The 17,239-nt window shown below is 33.7% G+C and overlaps 4 protein-coding genes across 9 annotated transcripts in view; 2 read left to right on the top strand and 2 right to left on the bottom strand.

The window, feature by feature from the left end:
* Nucleotides 1-317: 317 nt before the first annotated feature.
* LOC126760782 (tyrosine-protein kinase hopscotch) lies at nucleotides 318-5,375 on the bottom strand. Of its 2 annotated transcripts, XR_007667252.1 has the most exons (15): nucleotides 4,121-5,375; nucleotides 3,838-3,998; nucleotides 3,641-3,733; nucleotides 3,457-3,570; nucleotides 3,236-3,402; nucleotides 3,034-3,171; nucleotides 2,848-2,969; nucleotides 2,547-2,759; nucleotides 2,345-2,475; nucleotides 1,568-2,282; nucleotides 1,335-1,499; nucleotides 1,104-1,270; nucleotides 869-1,036; nucleotides 561-800; nucleotides 318-362 (listed from the first exon to the last, which is right to left on the bottom strand). XR_007667252.1 is itself a non-coding variant. In XM_050476679.1 (14 exons), exons 1-14 carry the CDS (start codon nucleotides 5,141-5,143, stop codon nucleotides 653-655), a joined length of 3,525 nt encoding a protein of 1,174 aa, XP_050332636.1. In that variant the 5' UTR covers nucleotides 5,144-5,375; the 3' UTR covers nucleotides 318-652. The 2 variants fall into 2 exon arrangements, 1 of the variants encoding a protein (XP_050332636.1); XM_050476679.1 differs by having other exon boundaries at nucleotides 318-800.
* A 178-nt stretch (nucleotides 5,376-5,553) lies between these two features.
* Nucleotides 5,554-6,724, top strand: LOC126760785 (NAD(P)H-hydrate epimerase). 5 transcript variants are annotated; one of them, XM_050476685.1, is made up of 4 exons: nucleotides 5,554-5,662; nucleotides 5,769-5,825; nucleotides 5,896-6,387; nucleotides 6,443-6,724. In XM_050476685.1, exons 3-4 carry the CDS (start codon nucleotides 5,924-5,926, stop codon nucleotides 6,663-6,665), a joined length of 687 nt encoding a protein of 228 aa, XP_050332642.1. In that variant the 5' UTR covers nucleotides 5,554-5,662; nucleotides 5,769-5,825; nucleotides 5,896-5,923; the 3' UTR covers nucleotides 6,666-6,724. The 5 variants fall into 5 exon arrangements, with proteins under 5 accessions (XP_050332642.1, XP_050332639.1, XP_050332643.1 ...); XM_050476686.1 differs by having other exon boundaries at nucleotides 5,583-5,681; XM_050476682.1 differs by having other exon boundaries at nucleotides 5,555-5,662; nucleotides 5,769-6,387.
* Nucleotides 6,705-9,018, bottom strand: LOC126760784 (RNA-binding protein NOB1). The gene is made up of 3 exons (XM_050476680.1): nucleotides 8,878-9,018; nucleotides 7,819-8,823; nucleotides 6,705-7,042 (listed from the first exon to the last, which is right to left on the bottom strand). The coding sequence occupies exons 1-3, from the start codon at nucleotides 8,950-8,952 to the stop codon at nucleotides 6,722-6,724; spliced, it is 1,401 nt and encodes a 466-aa protein (XP_050332637.1). The 5' UTR covers nucleotides 8,953-9,018; the 3' UTR covers nucleotides 6,705-6,721.
* Nucleotides 9,019-9,295: 277 nt separating this feature from the next.
* Nucleotides 9,296-17,239, top strand: part of LOC126760428 (probable WRKY transcription factor protein 1) — an 18,157-nt gene continuing 10,213 nt past the window's right edge. The window contains exons 1-2 of the mRNA XM_050476049.1: nucleotides 9,296-9,901; nucleotides 9,965-13,821. Coding sequence (XP_050332006.1) covers nucleotides 9,530-9,901; nucleotides 9,965-13,821 — 4,229 coding nt within the window. The 5' untranslated portion in view covers nucleotides 9,296-9,529. The remainder of the gene's footprint in view (nucleotides 9,902-9,964; nucleotides 13,822-17,239) is intronic.

Raw genomic sequence — 17,239 nt, 5'->3', positions numbered from 1 at the left:
AAAGCTTAGATATGGCGTTCTTATAATATATTTATAATATGTTACAGTTTTCTGGTAAAAATGTTTGGTAAATGTAATCGAACTAATCTAAAGAAAACTTGGACAAAACATTGCAAATATATTTTTATAATACATTAAAAAATGCAAAGCTCAATACAATAAATATAAATACATATATGTATATAATAATACATATACATATATATACATAGTTAGCTTAGATAGCATAGAAGAAATATTATAAAAGGGAACGAAGAGATATGCTATGTACAATGCGGCTTTGCCATGTACAAAACTTTCTTATTATTTATTTAGGATTTGGGTCTCGAGATTTCACAGGTCAAATTTATATGTAGAAAAGTCTGCAAGCAAATAATAGTCGGAAATTTTATATGGCAGCTCTCTTATATTAACATATTACTAAATGTTCGTAAGTTTCATATAAATCCTTAGGAAGGATAACTATTTATAAACTAAATAAAGATGTTCAACTATATTCGATTGAGAACGTATGCGTCGGAAAGATACCCTTGTGTGAATATTTTAAAAGTAAACTTTACCTTACAATAACGTTTAATTACAACTCAATTTCACTGAATAGCATCTATTGGGAATTGATATATTCAGATAAATTATCCAAAAATCGCGAATTTCATATGGTTTCACCATCTTCTTCCACAATTAACTGTATAATGTCAAGTATTTTGGCAAAATCTGGTCGGCTTTTTGGTTCCCTTTTCCAACACGGTAGCATTAATTTGTCGTAAATAATTTGAGAACATAACTCTGGTTTTTGGAGTCTATAATAAAAGATTAATAGTAACATGTTCATCCAGTAAAATATGTAAGTTTCGATGTATATATGTACCTTTCTCCCTTCTGAAGCCGTTCTAGAAACTCTATTTGGCTCAGCTCCCGATTGCCAGCGAGATTTGGAATATCTCCTCGAGAAAAAGTCTCAAACATAGTCACGCCAAAAGACCATACATCAGAGTATACGGAATACTTATCTTCCGCTATCGATTCTGGTGAATACCTGTGAGAGATATTAAATATATATATGTATATTGAGTTTTTAATTTTTCCTAATGTTATATGTATACCATTTTATGGGTATATCCCTTTGGTTTTGTACAAAATAATAGCCCTCGGAATTTGCTAATTGCGCCAAACCGAAATCAGATATTTTCACTCTGTCCTTTTCGATCAATATGTTCCGTGTTGCCAAATCTCTATGGATAATTTTCTTTTCCGCCAAATAATTCATACCCTGCAATAGTAATGAGATAATAATGGAGAAGTAGTAATATTATAATGATTATTCAATAAGAAACCTTAGCAATATCATGGGCGAAATGAAGAAGCCTTTTGTTAGTTAAATTCGGCCGCTGAGATCTGAGGTAAACGTTAAAAGAACCACCGGAAACAAATTCCATTATGATGCAGATAGGTTTTTCGATTGAATATTTAATTTTTACAATATTTTCGTGCTCAAGACCCTGTAAATGTAATTATATATGTCTACATCAATGTTATACTTCAAGAGAGGTGTTGTAGTTTTATATACCCGCATTATTTCACTTTCGCGTAGAAAATCTTTTATATTCGTCGCCATCTCGGGTTTCAATGTTTTAACTGCCACTTTCTCCGGTGCTTTATCGGGTTTTTTGTAATATATTATGCCTGAATACACAATACCATAATGACCGTCACCTATTCGTTTATCAACAATTACTTTTCCCTCCGAAAACGGTATTACAAAAGTAGTGTCATCGAATGGGCTATTAAAAGACATATCAAAATGTGAAAATCGTTGGTTTTGTGCGGGTGATGGTCCTGGACAGGAGTCCAATGAAATATCATCTCCGCTATTTTCATTATTTTCAGAACAAGTGTCGCTATCATAATACGATTTATCGATGTTAACTGACTCGTAATTAACCGTTCTCCTTTCTTTGAAACCATTAATGATTGCAAAGATTTTGATGTAATTAAAACGTTTGTGTGCATCCGACTGCCAACCATCGAGCATGATACAATATATCGAATCGTCTAGATTTTCAGTTGGTTTTGGCAATATGCCACCATCTCTCTTTGAACGATTCATTTGTAGTTTTTCGGCAATCTTCTTTGGGTTTCCCGTACAATTCAGTTCTTCCAGAGGAGATTTTCCATAAGAAAATATCTCCCATAGAGTCGTTGCGAAAGCCCATGCGTCTACGTACATATCACCATGGACGCCTTTGAGATTATTGTAATATTCCTGTGGTATCCACGGCAAGCTAAATTATAAAAATTATGTAAGGATAAACGTATATGTGTATATAAAGGGAAACTAACTTACTCTTCGTTTGAATAACTACGACGAAGTCCGGGATCACCAATTTTTGTCTCAATGATATGAGATCTAGGATCAAATTTTGTTACGTACATGTTGGAACATCGTATTGAGCCGTGATAAATTCCTTTCTCACTCTGTGTGTGAAATAAAGAAATAATATTGGTGAACATTGTTTTGACAAATATTGAATATTCATTTGTTTTACCAGGTAAACTATTCCTCTGACCAAATCAAACACAATCGATATCAGCATTTGGAAAGAGATTTTATCTTTATGTTTGCGTAGGAACTTATCTAAATTTCCATAAGGTGCATATTCCATTACCATAGTATAAGGAGTGGTCAAAGTCAAACCATAGAGTTTCAGAAATTGTGCCGAAAAAACTTGACTGCAAATACTAGTTAAACATGTGATATCCTATAAATGAAGCATTAAATTAACATTATTTATTTATTTGGTACGCATATAAAAATGCATCTATTGTTGTATTGAAGAAGTTTGTTACCTTAAGATTGATTTCTGGAAAAAACACCTTGAGCATAACATTAACGTCTTTACAACTACCTTCCTGGACCCAGTCTCCTTGCATTATCATCATTTTAGCGTCATCACAAACATACTGCGTATCTTTATTAAATGTATTAACATTATTTTACTCATGACGTTTTTGAATAATTGACCCTTAACTTACTTTTATACCATCGGAGGTCATGCTTCCGATCAAGTATTTGAACTCGTCTTCTTCGAAGTTCAGCTTCACTTAATTCAGTGTCAGTCTTCTTTGGATGTAGATTTTTTGGCAAACAAATTAAAAGAAGTGGTGCATAATCTAAATAATCGGAAATCATGTAGTTTTAAGAAAAAATCAAAATGCAAATAGGATCGAGTATTACCATATTCTGATGGCGGAATCCAAGGCATTTGTGGGGATATTGAATTCTTCAAATCTTTTAGAGTTTCAAATTCCTTCAGGCCCTCACCTCCGTGTAACAACCATTTTTTGTTTTGTAGTGTAATTTTAGTAGTTATTATGTTCTCGCCAAACCTACCTTTTGCTGACCTGAAAACAAAAAGTAATTCATAACATATTCCTTAAGCTACGCTATTTACTAACGTCTGGGTATTTATATCGATATAATACACGTCGTATTCTCTCTCACATTGCCTTATAAGGCAGGTTGAGCCTTTTTTTGATTTCTCTCTCAATTTAGCAAAGGAAAATGCTCCACTGTGATATTCAAATACAATTATTTACATTATTCATGGCAAATAAATGTATATGCGAACAAATAACATACCCTATTGGACCATGGCATTTTAAGTCGATCAATTCATTCAATGATGGTGTTGTATAATCGCTACACAAATCCTTTAACCACTTAGAGGTTAGCCTTAAGATGAAAGTATTAAAAATAATATTATATTAACGAAATAAATTATAAACTAGCAAATGTATTTTGGAAAAATTTACAATCTCTCATTCGAATCAACATACCTCAAGTACCCTCCTATGTATGTGATAAATGATTCTAACTCGACTTTTGATTTAAATCTCATGCAATAACTTTGTGGTAGCCCTGTTATCTCCAAACACGCACACACATTATCCTCGATATATATCGCAAAAATATCCTCAATCTTTGCCAATAGCGTCCACTGTACATGATAAAGATAAGGAATGGATTAATAAGTAAAAAAATATTTTTTATATATCATAATATATTACAGAAATGTGAAATAATATGCTATATACATATATGAGAGCACTATACACTTACTTTTTCTTGTTTCAGCGAAATCTTCAGACCTGGTTCTGGGTTATCATGGGTGTCTAGTTTAACATATACTCTTGTTTTGTTATCCACATTGCCATCATTACAAATTGCAGGTGAATGTACGGAAATCAAATCAACATTTGGGATATAATCTACTGTGACAAAATAAACTTCCATTAAATAATTTGGTGCCAGCTTACAAACATCGGCGATATAGTAGAATTTAAATTCTGTGAACAAAATGTCTTTTTCTCGTACATCTTTGAATTTTGCACATATTTTGGATTTTACAAAATATCTGTGCTCTCTTAAAAGCGTTTGGGGTAGATATTCTTTGTATTTATTTTCTATATTCCCAATTATTTCACGATTATACCCTTCCTTTCTTTCGGCTTCAGAACTTTTTGCTTGTAAATCGATACACATGTGCATGACAGCAAAACCCATAACATTATCTTTTTTTTCTGGATTCCTTATTTCCGGAATTTTTTCGTTTAATATATCGTAACGAATCTGCCAATACAAATATTCATACGCTTGTTTATCCAGGTTTTTTAATTGTGTATCCATATTTGGGACTTTAATTCTCATGCGGAAACAGTATCGGACCCCAGGTTTCAATTCTTTACCCGGGGCAGCCCATTCATTTTCAGAGTCCATAACACGTAGCCCAAATAATAATCGAGTCGGGGGTAAAATCTTTAGATGTCGACATACACTTAAACATATATCCTCACATTTTAAGGAATTTCCGAAATCAGTATCTGTGTTATCTTTGTAGTTAAATACTTTATTTGACATTTGGGGAGCGGGGGTTGTTGTTGGCGTAGAGGAGATGGATGGGTCAGCTTGATTACTGCTACCTATACTCCCATTACTATGAATCGAGCTACGACCGCCCATTGAAAATGAGGCACTACTGGTATCAAGTAATGTGATGGTGGTATTAGTCGTTCCAGATGTGTTGGAAGCTTGATTCATAATCCACTGAGAGATCTCAAACTTTTCTCCCAATAATCGTATCATTTAACAGCATTTAGTGCTTACGCAGCTACCCGAAGTGTAATATACTTGATTTAAATTTCTCTTATTATTCGCATTTCTCTATTCTTAAATTTCAAAACAATTTTTTTACTAACAGAATTCAAGCCACAATTAAAAACTATAACTAAGATTGAATGTAAATCGATGCAACTTTTTTGTCTTTTCCGAATTCTTGCGTTTTATCAATTTACGCCATTTTGAAAAAAAAAAAACACAACCAGTGTTCAAATATTTGAGATTTGGTGTGCTGCAATGATTTCAAATAGGAGTAGATGAGAAAAGTGTACCATATCATTATATTATACTTGCACCTAATAGAAGTGGTTTTAAAAAAGTCCACTCAATTTTTCATATAAATTGTCCCAAGTTAAGCCAAATTTAACCTTGAACAACTACTTTACTAGGTTACTATTTGGTTCAACCCTGAAAGGGTCTTATTTTGTTTTGACAGGAGTCCGTCTATATATTATATACAAAGTTACAAACGTTTTTTTTGACCGGGTGAGATAAATAATAATAAGTAATTACGAATTAATTTCCGAAAATTTTCTATCTCGTTAACAATGGTACTTAAGTTTTTACATCTATATAAACACTCTTTTTGTAGTCTAGTTCTGAGTTCTGGAAATTGGTTAAAGTTATCGCAACTTCATTACACAACCCGGTAATAAATATATTGATCCTGCATGCAGAGATCGTATCCAGATCCTTAGTATTCACATTCATTCATATAGGATTTTCTTCGGCAAATACTCTCCAAATATGAAATTCTTAACACAAACTGAAGCAGTTAAAATTGATGAGGAACTATTCAACGAATACAAATTTAGTGTAGATCAACTTATGGAATTGGCTGGATTGAGTTGTGCCCATGCTATAGCCAAATGTTACCCTGCTGATTCCTTCAAGCGAGTGTTAGTGTGTTGTGGACCTGGAAACAATGGTGGAGATGGATTAGTTTGTGCCCGACATTTATCTTTCATGAAATACGAACCAACAATTTATTATCCAAAACCCACTGCAAAACAACTGTATGAAAATCTAAGCCACCAATGCAAGAGCAATGGAATATCATTTCTACGTTCAAGTCCCACTCTTGAAAGTACAAATGAATGCTACGATTTAATTGTTGATGCACTATTTGGCTTCAGTTTCAAACCACCCGTGCGAGAAACATTCGTTCCTATTACAGAGATCCTCCTAAATACGAAAATTCCTATAGCAAGGTATGTTACGGAAACATTTATTTGATGACCTCAACTAATAAGTTGTTTTGAATAGCATTGATATACCAAGCGGATGGGATGTAGAAAAAGGAAAAATAACAGAAAATGATTTCGAACCGGATATGCTAATATCCCTAACGGCTCCTAAACTATGCGCTAAAATGTTTAAAGGGAAATACCATTATTTAGGTGGACGTTTTGTACCACCCGCGCTCCAGGAAAAGTTTCAACTTAACTTACCAGAGTATCACGATTGTGATATGTGTTTAAAATTGTAGAGTGATAACCCGTTACCAAGCAAAATAAAAAAATAAGAATATTTTAACTATGAAATCTATTTATAAACTCTATTGTAATGTTTTCTTCGCCGATCTTCTTCAAATGTGTTATTCCTAGCCCATTCCTTAAGGTTGCCTTTAGAACGCAGCATAGCAGATTTTGAATCTACGTCACGCATGACGAAAGGCGAAAATCCGGCAATGTAATCTTCGTCTAAAGCATTGGTCTTGGTCTTAGCTACACGTGACGGCATCTGTCTCGGTATAGGCTGGTCTTCAAATAGTATTGGGTTACGAGAATGTTTTCCTCCTTGGAATCTTGGTAAGCTTTGGTTCTTATATTTAGAGGTTAGGGGACGGCGTGTATTTATGTGAATCTAGAAAATGGAAAAAACAATATTTTTATCATAAAAATGTTTAATATATGGGGTATTCCATACCAAATCGACCACTTTTGAACCCGACCCCTTTAGATTTTGCTGAAACTTATCCATTCTTTTCTACCCTTTGAAAAACATTTTTGAGAATTTTTTCTAAATTTTTTGTCCAACTTCAAAAAAAGTTATGAATTTTTTCAAAAAAAAGGCTTTTTATTTTCAAATAGCCATAACTTTTGTAGAAATTGACTTTTGGGGACCTTTTTTTTAAAAAAATTTTGTTTTTGAATGAACTTTTCGAAAAAATACACGAAAAAAATTTAACACGGATCAATTATATAAAATAATCGGGTTTTTTAAGTAAAATCGTCATTTTTTGGAAGTTCGCCATTTTTTGAAAGTTTGGCATTTTTGTTATTTTTTGCATCAAAAAAAAAACTACAATTAATTTGACAACTATCCCTGCTAATCCCGGAGTGGGCCGATTTTTTTCATTTTTGAAAATTTGAAAAATTTAAAAAAAAGGTCCCCAAAAGTGAATTTCTATAAAAGTTATGGCTATTTGAAAATAAAAAAGCCTTTTTTGAAAAATTCATAACTTTTTTGAAGTTGGACAAAAAATTTTGAAAAAACTCTTAAAAATGTTTTTCAAATGGTAGAAAAGGATGGTTAAGTTTCAGCAAAATCTAAAGAGGTCGGGTTCAAAAGTGGTCGATTTGGTATGGAATACCCCATATAGAGTTTAAAAATAATCTACTGAAATCGAAACTACGTACTACTTGCTTCCCGTTCTCATCCAGACTAACAGCAACTCGTTTTAAGGTTTTATTGCCACAGTTTGGACAAAAAACTTTTGTCATTATACTTGTTGTTTTAAAACAGGCATAACATCGTAATATATAGGTGCGTAAGTGTTTAATTACACGACCATCAAGCGCACAAATTTGCAAATTCATTTGTTTTAAAACATTCTGAAGTGCATAATCTGTTGACATACATGCGACTACAGGAACAACATCAGATTCCACTTTACCTTCTAAGCTTTTTTTCACCTTTTTAATATTAGATGGTGTAATCCAACCACCTTCAATGCTATCACACTCATCTGTTTTCTGTTCAGCGTGTTGATTTGGTGTGTCGTCATTTTCATCAATTGATTTAGATTCACCGTCCCTAACAATTTGTGGATCTAGTGGATCCTTGCTTTTTGGTACAAGTAAATCGCAAACTTCATTATTATCATCAACATTACAGTTTAACTTTTCAAAGAATTTATCAAGTTCTTCTTGTGTTATTTCATCATTAAGACCTTGGTTGCCGTTTACATCATTTATTTGATCTTCTATCAAACTTTTGACGGCATCTTTGTCGTTGACATGATTAACAGTTTGAGAATATTCATCTTCATCATCATCGTCACTACTAGATTCCTCTTCACCTTCCGGATTATACCAACCTGCTAGATTAGAATTCTCTTGGAACTCTTCAGGCTTTTCCTTAGATGCTATTGTTTTTGATATAACAGGTTCCGTACGCAAATGTGCAGAGCCAACATTATCAACTTCTAGTTCATATGTTAACGAAATAACCTTAATGTCGATACCAGATAGGCTGGCATAGTCACCAGTCTTTTTTGCAAAATCAACACAATGTTTTATACTATCAGTACGAGGTTCTCGTACTTGCAAATCAAACGGTAACACACAAAGCCGACGGATTTGACGTTTATTACGCACCTCTTTAATAACATCTGGGACGGTTAAAACGTTTTTAGCATAATCCTGTAGAAATATTCAAACGTTTAAATTAGTACACAATAGCCAAATTACACTTACATTTAGCTGAACTGCATTAATAAAAGCTGTAGTATCAGCGACTAAATATTCAATCTTTTCTTTCTTTTCGGCCATTGTATATTTTTATCTCCGGTATATTTGTGATTTCATTTATTTTATTCTCTACACGTGGAAACATATGTAAATGTTGCCACCTTATTTATCTACAATAATTTAATTTTTTTTGGCAATTCATTCGAGTGTTGAAATATTTAAATTTATTACATGGGATTTATTTATTAGACATTAATAAAGACGTTACATATATTTTCATGTTTCATAAAATATTTTTTTAGGATTTTAAATCAAATTTTAAAATTATCTGCATTTTGGTTTCTATTGTGATGTCATCTTTAAAATCGATAAGAAAAGTCGATTTTTAATATCTATAACAATAAATATATCGTGATTTTACCATATATAGTTTTTTCGTGAAGTAAAAATGGCGACTATTCAACAAAATAATTGGTGACTATTGTTTTTGCACGCTTTTACTAATTAGTTTTACCAAAAAAGTGAAGTAATAAGTTTACGATTCCCATAAAGAATAGACTCGTTGAAAAACATATAAAAGTGAGAAAAAATTTCAGACAACCCTTTGATTTGAACGAAATAATTGAATAGTTAAGTGAACATAATTGTATTAAGAGATATGTGGAATCAATGGGCTGGACTCGCGGCTAGTGCTCCAATTCCGCCAATACCGGCACCACAATGCCCGCCACCTCAACCTCCACCACCTTCCGTTGCTCCGCCGCCTCCTACAACAGCACCTCCTCCGGCTCCAGCGGAACAAACAACTGGGAACTCAGCACCAATTATAGGACCAATGTTACCTAGTAGTGTGTCTACCACAAGCGCAACTGTGCAAGCATCAACTCCAAGTGGACCTTATGGGCAGTATACTGAAGCTCAGTATGCCGCTTTGACCCCAGAACAACAATATGCTTTACAACAACACTGGCAGCAATGGCAAGCTTATCAACAAGAATACGCAAAGTGGCACGCCCAGTACGGTGAACAGGTAATATAAAGAATTATTTATATTGTAAGTTGTATTATAAAATATTTTATATTTTGCACTTAGTATAAAAGGGAAATGGCTGCTGCATCTTCAACAGGACAAAGTACGAATTTTAATAACTACTACCAACAGGTTCAACCCCAAGCACCAGTTCAAGCACAGCCTTTGCAGATACAGTCGATACAACAACCACCACCTCCGCCTCCCTCTGATGGACAACAAACAAACGTTAAAATTTCTGGAACACCTCAAATCTACACGCAACCACCGCCGGTGTCAATTCAGTCGCATTCGGCCCAGAGCCAAGTTTTACCTCTTAACCAAGGTTCTGCCCCAATACATCAACCTCCTCCAGTGGGGCAATTCCCAAATATGAATTATCCTCAATGGACAGCTTCATATCAGCAACCGCAACAACAATTCAATTATAATCAACCACCTCCAAGCTTTAATCAGCAACCTCCTAACTTTGGTCAAATTCCCAATTTTCAACAACCGCCTCCAATAGTAGCAAAGCCACAACAGAATTCTCAGCCTCAACCAATGTCTAATATGCCGCAAGTTACGCAAAAACAACATCCTAGTATGCCAACTTTTGGTAATCCGAATAGTAACTCGAACCAACTCGGTGGCGGTAGTAACTACAATAATAACGTACATCAATCGTCTACTGATCGAAATGATTTTCGTGGTCAAGGTGCAAACTCATGGATATCTAATTCCAATCAGCAAGGTAATGAAATTAAGCAAAACCAAAATGAACCCAAAAGTCAATGGAATCAAAATAAAAACAACTTTGATACAAATTTTGGTAGTACTCGGTCGGGAAACCAGTTCATTTCTCAAGAAAGGGGTCAAAATAACTGGAATGCAAGAAATGAAGATCGAAATAATTTAAATGAATATGAGTTTACAAATCTTAATAATACGAATGCTTCATTTGAGAACCGAAACAGTCGAGACGGTTTCGATACCATAAATAAAAATGCAAATAATCGTTGGAACAGTGAAAAGGATAATGTAAGTGGAAATAATAATGAAGATCACATAGAAAATGTTCCTCAGACTCGTCAAGAGATTCAAGGGTCTACTCAATGGAATGCTAATCGTAATCAAACTTCCAGTGGGCATAATTTCCAAGAGTTATTCAATAACAATAACCGTAGAAATAATGATAATTTTAGTAATCAGGGGTATCAGTATGAAAATAATGATCAGAGTGGAAATCGTCAGGGTAATAGAAGTGAACAGTTTTGTAACAATGATAGAAATCAAAGAAATTATTCAAACAACAACTTTTACCATAATGAACAGAACGATGGAAACGAAAGGAATTTTGGTGGAAATAACATGATGCAAAGTCGAAATAATAACATGAATCAAAGATTTGGTCCAAATGGGCGGAACTTTGGTGGTAATTTCAAACAGCGGCATGGAGATAATAGTCCATTTTATGGGCAAAGGTATGATAATAATGGTAGAAATAATGATTCGAATAATACTTTCATTGAAAATACCGAAGATAATTTTGCCCAGGATAAAAATTCTAATGTAAGATCTAATTCAAACGACCGCAACTTGTCAAATAGAAGCAATTTCAACAGTTTCTCAGATAGGAACGAATTCAACATTAGTCCTCGTAATAGCATTAATATGGGATTAGACAACATTAATAAAAATATTAGTCCGCACAATCCTTTTTCATCGAGATCTCGTTCAAATGATCGAAATCTCGGACAAGGAGACAATGGAGATAGCTTTGGAATGAACAACAATTTCAATTCTTCAAATCGAGGAAATAGTCGTAATAACCGCTCAAATGACAGCTTTAATCATATATCCGCTTCAAATGAAAAAAGTTTTGGTCCAAATAATTATAACAGACGTTCGAATTCAAACGAACGAAACTTCGGGCAGAACAATATGAATCGAAGATCAAATTCAAATGATCGAAATTTCGGTCCAAATAATAATTTCAATAGAAACCCCAACCCTGAAGAGAATTTCCAAAATGAGCGGAATAGTCAGAATCAGAGCAATTATGATTCAGAAGCAGATCATTTGACAACTGAGCAAAAACAACCACGACCTGATTTGGACGAAAAGAGTTTTGATCTTCAATTCCAACGTTGGGAAGAACAATTCGAGCAATGGAAGCTTGCGAATGCTAATCATCCCGACCGTGAGATGTATCGCCGTTATGAGCAGGAGTTCGAAAAGCAACGTCAAAGAATAATGGAACGACGTGAGCAAATGCGGCTAAGGAAATTACAACAAATTGACAAAAAGCCTGATACAGGTGATAAGCGAGCTCAAGATGGTAATGACGGGTTGACAAATGAACGGAATGCAGAATGCAAAGCTGATGAGAGCCCTAAACAAGAAGACCGAGACGTTAGTAATGATCAAAATAAAGAAGATGAAGAAGAAGTAGAAGAAGAAGAAGAAGAAAATTCAAACCAACCTATTTCGGGTAATGAGGAAATAAGCGATGAACAGGGAAATCTTGAAACCGAACAATTAAGCGATGAAAAGCCATCAGAACCAGTTGAAAAATGCGCGACAACGAGTGGTTCTACCGGTATCTTAGGTAAGCGAAAGAGTCGCTTCAGTGCACCCATAGAAAGTCCTAAAACGCAGAAACTAACAAATGATTGTGTAACCGAAATTATCTCCCTTGTGGAAGAGGAAGAAAATAACACTGCCGATTCTTCCGGAGCTATTTGTAATATATTTGGCAAATCGGAGGGAATTCCTGGACTGGATTTGGTAGAAGGTGATGATGGTGCTGGCAGTACTAACGAAGACAAAAACCCAATAAAAATCGCAGAGGAAAGCACTGAAAATGTGCTGAGTGAAGAAAAGTCGGAACAAGAAAAACCAGAAAAACCAAAGGTTGTTAACAAAATACCTTCACTATTTGATGTGGTAATAGAAAAGCCGGTAGATTTTATCGCGCCTGCATCTATTGACGATGATGACGAAGATAATAATGATGGCGGCAAAGATTTTCATAGAGAAATTCGACGAGATGAACAGCAAATACATCCTCATATTTCTAATGCCATTCCTAATTTGGGCGATGCTCTAAGAGACCCTATGTTTATGCAGAAAATTTCTCAGGCCTTAGCTAAAGCTCAGGGCAGGGAAAGTGCAGATCCGAGCTGTGCTCCGCCTCCACAGTTTCTTCAGCAGTTACCTATGTTGCTGCAGCAATTACAACAAAACAAATCCAACACAAATAATCCTGTCGGAAACGGCTCAAACTTTGGATCAAATTATGGGGGAAATGAGCGCAATTTTCGCGGAAGCGGTCCAAACTTTGGTGCAAACAACCAGAATTTTGGAGGAAACGGTCCCCAATTTGGGGGTCCAAATTTTAGTGGTAACCGGCTGAACTTTGGTGGCAATGGTCCAAACTTTAATGATCGTGGTCCGAATTTCGGAGGAATGGGAGGTAATTTTGATTTTGAAGGAGGCAATTGTGGAAATGGTCCGAATAGACCCAATTACAATAGAAACGGACCCAATTTCAATAGATTTGGTCAAGGTGGATCAAATTTCGTCGGTGGCAATGGACCGAATTTCCGAGATGACGGCCCAAATTTCGGTGGTGGTTATGGGCCGAACTTCCGGGATGATGGTCAAAATTTTGGCGGTGGTAATGGAACGAATTTCCGAGGTGATGGTCCTAATTTCAGAGGTGGCAATGGTCCAAATTATGGTGGTAGTGGTGGTGGTGGCAATAGCTCGAAATTTGGTAGGAGTGCACCTAATGATGACCGCCGCAATTTTGGTAGAAATAATAAGGACATGGAAGAACGCAGAAACCAGAATTCATCCCGTCGTGGCGGTGGTCCTGATGACAAAGGCAGACAAAGCGAAGAAGCTACAGAAAGGGAAACCTCTTGGGTTGACGGGTATGTTTAAATTGTTTTTTTTTTTCATATTAATTAAATTCTCATAAACATTTAAAAGAGGTGTGAGATCCGAAAGAGATAAATATTTTAAAAGCCATCTCATAATTATTAAAAATTAAACTATTTCCACAAATATAAACTCACTTTATGGTAGCGCGTATATATTTCTTTAGTTACTCGATCATTTATCAGCCTTTACAAAGTTCTTGAAAAAAGTTGGCATGTGAATATAATGAATATTTTTTTTAATTAAAGGCACTGAATTAAAAAATGCTATAAAACACGAATATAAAGATATGTTAATTTTTTATATTGAGAGAATTTTCGTCCTGAACTCAAAACCAAGAAAAACTTTTACATGTTGTAGGAAACTCACAACCCGTTATATTGCGAATTAATTATAATTTTTCGAATTCAATAACTACAATTTTAAGATTTTTGACCAATTGTACTCCTCATATTTGCCCTTAAACTTTGAGTTGATTAAAAAATCAATTTGTTATTCTCCAGTATCTGTACAAGATAAAGATTTTAATTTAATTACTAATTAACGAATTCATTATGTAATATGGATTTTATTTCGACGCAATTTGTAAGTTGTAAGGTTTTCGCAGCAATTCCAAAAATACATCGACCCAATTTTTTATTTATATAACATGAAACCATATGCATAGTCGGCACAAAAGAAAATTTGCTTGTTTTTTAAATTTAAATAATATACATAAAATACATAAGTTTGTATTTAGGCATTCGACATTTTAAATTTAAATAAATGGTTTCATATTGAAGCAGATTTCATAAAAATATCTGAAAATCAACTCAGATTATTCCCTCTCACATATTACATTTAATGATTTTATGAAAAATCGGATTAGCAAGTCCTCAATGCCATTATGAGCATCTGAAGTAATGTTAGAAGCCTCTTCAATTGATACATATTTCAAATAGCAGAAGTGAATTATTTTACTAACTCCAAAAATTAATAGAAATACCACGCGTATAAAATAAACTTTAGATTTTAAAGTGTTGAAAGACTGCAAAAGTTAAGATTAACATTTTGAGTTCTTTACTAATTTTGTCATTGCAATTGAGGTGTATTAAATGTTATATGCTTATTATGATTCACATGTTCGTATACTATGTATACGACAGATAAATCATGTATAAGTATGAAAATATTATTATTTTTTATTCATTTACTTAAATTTGTATGATAAATACTCAACTGCAATGCTCACAAAACTTATATGCATTCATACATACCTGCATACGTACCTCCATAAGATAATTTTTAAATTTAAAATTTGATTACGAAATCTTTGATTAGTTAAATTTTTGTTTTTGGATAATTTTTGACCGATTCTACAAAGGTATGTATGTATTTGTGTATGTTTGCACCTTGCCCTTCCCCATATACTTAAAATGATCGCTGTCTTTGAGAGCATCGTTCTCTTCGGTCTCACAAATCTGTGTTATAGCGCGCCAATACACTTTCTAATTGTAGTAAAATAGTGTATAACCACATTGAAAAAACTGTTAATGCTGGAATTTCTATTCCATTCCTTCTCTTTTCATTGTCCCCTTGACAAATACGAATTACATGTAACGTAACAAACATATTCGAATCGTGGGTCCATTTAACAAAATAATCCACAATCCCAAATGCAATTAGTGGTGTTAATAAGAAGCCATTTTTTAATAAAAGGCAGAGGAGTTCCAAGTCTGGCAACCGCGATTAGAGCAGATAATCTACACACAAAACCTGTCGAAACTAGTTGTTGTCAAGTAGATTTAAGTTGTCGACCACATTAGTTCACTTTTAATGCGGTAATGACACAGTAAATAAAAACAACAATTTATGCACTACATATTAATAAATTACGAATTATAATGTTTCAGAATGCTCATTGAACAATATTTGATTTTTGACTTGTAAAGCACCAAAGTTGTTGAAATATGTTGAATTGTCTACTAAATTCACAACTTCGATGGATGATTCGGTTAAGATACATTTTGTTATTGTTTATTGAAACAGGGCAATTTGTGCCTACCGAGTATTCCGCGAAGTTAACGATGCTGAAATTCATCTATTTCAAACAACTTTTCACACAAACTCAATGCTATTAATTATTAATTAATTAAAATGATTATAAACCGTATCTTCATAAATATTTAATACCTAATTAAAAGGTATGGAATAAAAGTAAAAATTTTATCAACCCAAATGCTTTTATTTATTTATCATTAACTCAGAAGAGGGTTTGTAAGGGTGCCCGAAGAGTGTACGCTCAAAGTCGATTCGAGCGTAAATGCGCGAGTTGCGTAAATGGAAAAATGGGCTCGACTCGGTTTTAAGCGTCCATTCTGCGGCCACCCTAAGGGAAGGGATGCTGCCACGGCACACTTTTGGGGAAAATCTTAAGATGTTGTATCCACTTGAGCGTCAGAAAAATGTATAATAAATATTTATGTAAATAAAAAAAAACGTACATTTACAGAATTTAATGTACTTTAATATCATTCATTTGAAAAATTTTGATTCCCATTATCTGAAAAAAGATGTCTAGCGGTGAGGAAGATTTTCATTACTGTAGAGAGTGCTGATAATGATCAAACGACTAGTCTAAATTTTCAACAAAATGGTGAATTTCCAAAAAAAATCGTTATTTTGAGGAAAAATTTACACTTTATATGTAATAGTGACTTAAAAAATCGAAATTATTAAAAATATTATACATCATTTAAAGTTTTGAGAAAAAATGGCACTTAATTTAAAAATTCCTACAAATACGCTCATATTTTTTGAAATCCACAAGTGGATATAATCTCTTATAGAACTAATATTTTAAAATGCGTAATATCGAGGGGCTAACTTGCACTTCCTATTTATCACCAAATCTCATTCGAACTTGGTACGAACAAGTCACGCTTAGTGTGCACCGACGTCCTTTTTGCCAACTGTCTAGTATCTAATATTCCAATAAAATAATGTTCATAAATAAATACTAAGTCCCGTTCAAACCATTGTTAATTTACCGCGAATTTCTTTTCGAATTTTAAAGCTTTGTATTGTAATTTATGTGAAGAATAGTTCACAGAAAATTTATGATAAAAGCATTGTTATTTTAACACCCTTGGCATGAATTTATGTACTAATTTAATTTTATATCCCTACTTATTTAAGTTGCAAGTTAGAGAGAAATATAAAAATAATATAAATAGTATTCGAATCACATTCACTAAGACTACTCACAAATTGTTTAAGGAATTTTCCATTATTGTTTTTTAAACTCGATAACAAATTGAGTCGTTCGAAACGTATAAAAAAATGTCTCGCAAATATTGAAGAAGGCTTGAACTAATATGATGTGATTACCCAGAAAAGTTAGTACCATTAATCCTCCATTAATGTTACCCG

Source organism: Bactrocera neohumeralis, chromosome 5 (genome assembly GCF_024586455.1).
Source record: "Bactrocera neohumeralis isolate Rockhampton chromosome 5, APGP_CSIRO_Bneo_wtdbg2-racon-allhic-juicebox.fasta_v2, whole genome shotgun sequence".
NCBI lineage: Eukaryota > Metazoa > Arthropoda > Insecta > Diptera > Tephritidae > Bactrocera > Bactrocera neohumeralis.
This window is presented reverse-complemented; position numbering and strand designations above follow the sequence as displayed.

Bases quoted from the DNA above. Each gene is read 5' to 3' on its own strand.
- LOC126760782 (XM_050476679.1), bottom strand. From the start codon at position 5,143: ATGATACGATTATTGGGAGAAAAGTTTGAGATCTCTCAGTGGATTATG. The intron at 2,760-2,847 runs GTAACAAACTTC...CTTCATTTATAG, and splicing joins TTCCAGAAATCAATCTTAAG to GATATCACATGTTTAACTAG. The intron at 2,283-2,344 runs GTAAGTTAGTTT...TTTATAATTTAG, and splicing joins CGTAGTTATTCAAACGAAGA to CTTGCCGTGGATACCACAGG.
- LOC126760785 (XM_050476681.1), top strand. From the start codon at position 5,725: ATGGTACTTAAGTTTTTACATCTATATAAACACTCTTTTTGTAGTCTA. The intron at 5,826-5,895 runs GTAATAAATATA...TCATTCATATAG, and splicing joins CAACTTCATTACACAACCCG to GATTTTCTTCGGCAAATACT. The intron at 6,388-6,442 runs GTATGTTACGGA...TGTTTTGAATAG, and splicing joins ACGAAAATTCCTATAGCAAG to CATTGATATACCAAGCGGAT.
- LOC126760784 (XM_050476680.1), bottom strand. From the start codon at position 8,952: ATGGCCGAAAAGAAAGAAAAGATTGAATATTTAGTCGCTGATACTACA. The intron at 8,824-8,877 runs GTAAGTGTAATT...ATATTTCTACAG, and splicing joins TTAATGCAGTTCAGCTAAAT to GATTATGCTAAAAACGTTTT. The intron at 7,043-7,818 runs GTACGTAGTTTC...TCCATTTTCTAG, and splicing joins ATGAGAACGGGAAGCAAGTA to ATTCACATAAATACACGCCG.